This window comes from Lontra canadensis, unplaced genomic scaffold (genome assembly GCF_010015895.1).
Source record: "Lontra canadensis isolate GAN:19392208 unplaced genomic scaffold, GSC_riverotter_1.0 scaffold9, whole genome shotgun sequence".
Taxonomy (NCBI): Eukaryota; Metazoa; Chordata; class Mammalia; order Carnivora; family Mustelidae; genus Lontra; species Lontra canadensis.
Window position 1 is genome coordinate 2,438,508 of NW_022631003.1, and position 5,131 is coordinate 2,443,638.

Genomic DNA, 5,131 nt, shown 5'->3' on the forward strand with positions numbered 1-5,131 from the left:
CAAATAAAAACTGAGAAGACAGCAAGACATCATTCTAGACCCAATTTAGACTTTAGATTGAATGCTAGATCCTCTGCTCAGCCAATGTACCATGTTAAACAACTGAATCACTAGTCAAGAAAAATACCTATAATCAGCATTCTTAAAGGAAATCGACTTAGTGTTCTATGCTTTTTGCCATGATGTGGAAACATCCAGGAGTGATATTTTCAGGGGGTACTTTGACATTTCAGCTGGGCTTTCCTGAAGTTACAGAGAGCTGTGCTCTAATATCCTTCCCAGAAATACCACCTCTGAAAGTCATGGGATTAAATTACGACTTTAGGCTAGTAACTGTTATAACCCCAAAGAGAGAATTTCAGGAAAAACCTCTCTCAGATTCAGTAATTGTAGGAATGCCATCTTAAGGAAGAATTTGTGTACAATTTAGCCACTAACTCGTGTCTTTCAAATGAGAAGAACAAAACAAAAACAAAAAACAGGGGCAATCAAGACTCCTTGATTTCTGATAGCAGCTCCCTTCCAAATAGCACTTCCCAGTTTCCATCATCTCACTAGAGTTTTCCTGCATAACCCAGTAGGCTTGTGTTTCTCAGGCACAAGGAGAGAAGAGTCTCCTTTTGACTATTTCCCAAAGGCCTTCTCCCCACAGGTCTGCAGATAGTAAAAGGAACATTGTCAATTTCTTCTAGAAGTTTGTCTGCCGATTGCATTTTCCCAATGGCTGAGGTGGGGTGGTCTGACATAAGCTCAATGACACCCCAACCGTTCACTCTAGGGGATTTCTAGATGGCCAACTCCTGTTGTTGGTTGAATATTTTGCCGGGTCTCTTCTCACTCCTCCCCATCCACTTCCGTGGAGAAGAGACTTTTCTGGGTCTGGACTACAGGAGAGCCAATTTGCAAAGGCCCCTTGTCAAAAAAGTATATATGACAGTGTGTGATATGTTGTGCCAAACTGGTTGCTGAGGAGACACCAGCCTTGGATGTTAGTATACCAGAAATGAGAATGACTGAGCAAGTTGGTGTGGACTGTGTTACCTTCAATGACACATCAATCACTACCTAGATTCACTCCAGACCAGCAGAAGATGAACTAAACACTTGGAGGCACTATAATTTCCACTGAGAATATCAAATACATTGACAAGTTGTAGAAGTGACTGGAGTTTGCTAAGGAAAAAAGTTCATTTTTATTCACTTGAGTAAAATTACACAGTATTCTCCGCTTGCTTTTCTGAAACGGAACAGAGTATGGTAATGTGACTTAGAATTGAACTTGAAAAAAAAAACCAATCTTTGGATGGCTCCCTTTATTCTAATTCTACAGAGAACAGCAACAAATCTCCAACCTCTCCACGGAAGTATAAGAAAGAGTGTATACTTAGCACAGTGTCCAGTGAGGATGAATAAGTGTCCAGTGAGGATGAATTTATACTAGCACAGTGTCCAGTGAGGATGAATTTATACTAAAACTATGCATATATCTCTGTTATGCCTTCTTGAATTCTCCTCACCTCAACTCCTCACACTACCAACCAAGGATGAGAAAGACTCACCTGTGTGCTAAAAGTTGGCATCCCTATTAGGCCATGATGCTAACAGGTACAGGAGGCTTCATGATTTTTTGAACTCAGCCCTTCTTCTCTTCCTTCCTTAATGGAATAACTTCCGTTCTTTTAAGCCCGATGACTGGACAAGCACAAGAAAAATAATATTGGAAGGAAGGGAAAAATCTTCCTGAGAACAGTGTAATTGCCAAGCTCTGGCAAAAGTCCATTGGATTACTGTATATAATGCAACCCTTAGCAATTTTAAGTGAAAGTACACATTAGAGGATGAAACAATTATCTTTTCTGCCTGGGAACAGTTACTCTAGATGCTTCAAGGATATTTCCTTTTTATCTCTCTCAGCAGTAAACCTGTGAGAATTATCTCAATAATCATCTGAGCCTATTTCCTACTTAATTGTTATATTTTTTTATCTCAATTCTTGCTAAAGGAGATTTAAAGTGATGAACAATGAAAAATGCATGTCCATCATACACACACACACACAGACACACACAATATGATTAATAAAATCAGAAAGGCTCTGAAAAGGAGGAAGCCAATTATAGTCTGTTTCACTTCACTATAGTTTAAGTTTTCTTATTACAGCACTTTAGCAATACAAAAAAAAATCAGCTCAATACTTTAAAATATTTTATTGACAATATTAAGATAATGTATCAAGATATTTTTAGGCAAGTAGATAAAGTAAACATGATCTAACTCATGAGCTATTAAAATGTAATGTTGTACATTCTTTTCATTGAACATGTGGTCTTGTCCTGAATGACTTCCCCTCCACACACACATAATTTGACATTATATGGCACAGTACTCAGAGAAGGGAAAAACTGTATTTAGCAGGCTCCCTTCAAAGCTGATTAAAATAGAAATGTTCTCTTCATTTGTCACAACAGGACCTAAACTGTGTCCATGAGATGGCAAACATTCACACGTATCCACAAAGCCAACTATTTTGTTATTTTCAGCCCCATGTTAAAAATTTTGTGTCAGTGACCACTAATTCCATTAAGGATGTTCTTTTTTAAAAAACATAAACCAAAATATTTCTTTCATCTGAACAATTTTATTTATGGTGGAATTTCCAAAATTTCTTATATCTTGAAATTATCCACAAAGTACTATTTTGTGCTTACACAAAAAAAGAGGCATTCCTTACAAGAAAAGATAAAAATATATACCATTAGGCAGTATTGTTATGTGTTTACTTAATACAATATCACCAAAGGGTTAATAGAAAAACAAAAGTTAAATATATTTAAAGTTTCCTGTAACTGATTTCTGGCTGTTCTAATGTTTTAAAGAAAAAAAAAATAAAGTTCTAACATCAGACATAATATTTTGATAAGCAATATTTATTAAAAAATATAAGTTAAGCATTGCAACAAGCTACCTTCAATAAATTGCCCCCTATCCGAAAGAATATTATTGGAACTATATATCTAAAGCAATAAGGAGGTAAAGAAGAAGGAGGAAGTGGAGGAGGAGGAGGCAGAGAAAAGAAATAAAGTATCGCAACGGTGACTTTTGAGTTAAATACACTTTCCATATAAAGTGGCAAGATAATATTTACAAATTTCCAACTGAAAGGAAATCTTTATATACAAGTTGTCTTGCTTTTGAACTTCTGGGGCTTCCTTCCTCCTGTGTAATAGGCCCTCCTCGTAGAACTCATCTAGACTAGATTTTCAGTTCATAGCACATGATAGATGAGCCTGGAATTAGAGGCCCCTGGAGTTGCAGGCTGTGAATCCGTGCTGGCAACTGGGGAGAGAGAGGCCGGGTCCTGGAGAGGCAATCCAGGCTGCTCTGAGTTGGTGATTCGATCCACTATGCTGGATAAACAATCCAAGCTGGATAAGGAGCTTTTATCTGTGGCATATACTAAGAATACAAGGAGAAAACCATTAAAAAAAAAAAAAAATCCCAAATAGAGAGACTTGCTTATGTGGCCTCTTAAACCATAGGTCAGCAACTTTGACATCCAGAGGTCAGGTGGTCACAGAAAGCCTGTTGTAGAAATTTGCAACAAATATCTAGCAATTCACGGGGGTGAACAGGGAGTGGAGAAGCCCCTTGATAAAATTTCAAGCAAAAGTGCATATGTGTGCATCTGTTAGGGGGATTTTGAACAAAAGATGTGTGCCTATTTTGCTGCACCAAAACCTCCCCATAGGAATCCTCTCTTCTCTTCCCTTCCCCAATACAGCCTGGAAAACCAGACTGCTTTGACAGGCTGAACTGTGAAGTTGAACTGATTTTGAAATTCCTCTGAAGTCATCAATTCTTACCATTTGGCATATCAGGGCAGTAGATGCTCTCAAAACTGCTGCTTTTTCTGGACCAGACCGGACTGTTACATTCAGGCTATAATACAAGACACAAAGGAAGTTTGTTTTCAGGTCTTGGCAAAAAGATGCTCCGAACTAGGGTGGCACTGGGCTTGACCACTAGCTCCGTGCATTGACCACTCTCAATTACCTTCATTGCCTCGATTTAGGAAGGATTCGACCTCGCGAAATTGTAAGGGCACTGAGGTCAATCTCTGTGCTTGAAGAAGAGGAGAGCAGTGGCAAAGGGAAGAGGGTGGGGGTGGAATTCAGCAGCAATGTGCATTGGGTTAACCATGCAAAATGGATTGGAGTAGAAGGAAACCACACTAATTCAGGGAGAGAATACTTTCCCAGGGCAAAAACACATTAAAACCTGGCAACGATGGGGCAAATGCCCTCCGAAAAGAATGCATCGATATCCCTTTCCAGCCAGACCTCAGCAAAGCAGAGATGGGGGGCCATGTGAAGAAAACATGTTATTGATCATTTGCAGCCACCTGTCTCATATGACAACCCTCTCCTACGTTCACCAGGAACCTGGGAAGAAGTCAAACTAAAATCCTGTTCAACAGCTGTTTCCTGGCATCTTTCTAATTGTGGCACCCCTTCTCTAGCCCCCTCCCAACTACCAAGCAATAACCATTGAATATTTGGTTGCCATCCCTGGTTTAAAAGAGATCTGAGAATTTTTGGAAAAGATTGGGGTGACCAGTGCTATCTCTTACCATGCCGTCGGAGCAGTTGGAGGTGGGGCTGGTGGGCTCCGAGCAGCTCTGTCCTGGCAGACTGTAGTAGTTCTCCACCTGCTCCCTCAGCAGCTCCTGCAGGCTCTCGATGTAGCGGATGGCATTCCTGAGGATCTCCACCTTGGGCAGCCTCTGGTTGGGGTTGGTCGTGGTGCACCTCTTGAGCGTCTCGAAAGCCTGGTTGACCTTCTTCAGGCGTCTCCTCTCACGCATGGTGGCCGCCTTCCGCCGATCCATGGTGGTCGACTTTCTCTTGCATGCTTTGCAAGCCCACATGAGACAGTGGCCAGCCTGGTGGTGGCCTGTAGGTGCTCTCACGTGCTCGTCCTCGTCTGAGCCTTGCAGCTCTGGTTTGTGCACCCCGAAGGCAGCTCCTCTTGGCTCAAACTCATCCCCGAACTCACCCTCAGGGGACGGGATGCAGGAGCCGTCATAGAAGTACTCAGAAGGCGAGAACTGGCAGCCGTCCATCATTTCCAT

At 41.1% G+C, this 5,131-nt stretch overlaps 1 protein-coding gene across 1 annotated transcript; it reads right to left on the minus strand.

Annotated features, from left to right (window-relative positions):
- Positions 1 to 3,168: 3,168 nt before the first annotated feature.
- Positions 3,169 to 5,131, minus strand: MYF5 (myogenic factor 5). The gene is made up of 3 exons (XM_032855392.1): positions 4,631 to 5,131; positions 3,864 to 3,939; positions 3,169 to 3,456 (listed from the first exon to the last, which is right to left on the minus strand). The coding sequence occupies exons 1-3, from the start codon at positions 5,129 to 5,131 to the stop codon at positions 3,266 to 3,268; spliced, it is 768 nt and encodes a 255-aa protein (XP_032711283.1). The 3' UTR covers positions 3,169 to 3,265.

Coding starts and splice junctions, on each gene's coding strand:
- MYF5 (XM_032855392.1), bottom strand. CDS start 5,131: ATGGAAATGATGGACGGCTGCCAGTTCTCGCCTTCTGAGTACTTCTAT. Junction 3,940..4,630: donor CCAACTGCTCCGACGGCATG/GTAAGAGATAGC, acceptor CTTGTATTATAG/CCTGAATGTAACAGTCCGGT. Junction 3,457..3,863: donor CTGCCCTGATATGCCAAATG/GTAAGAATTGAT, acceptor TTGTATTCTTAG/TATATGCCACAGATAAAAGC.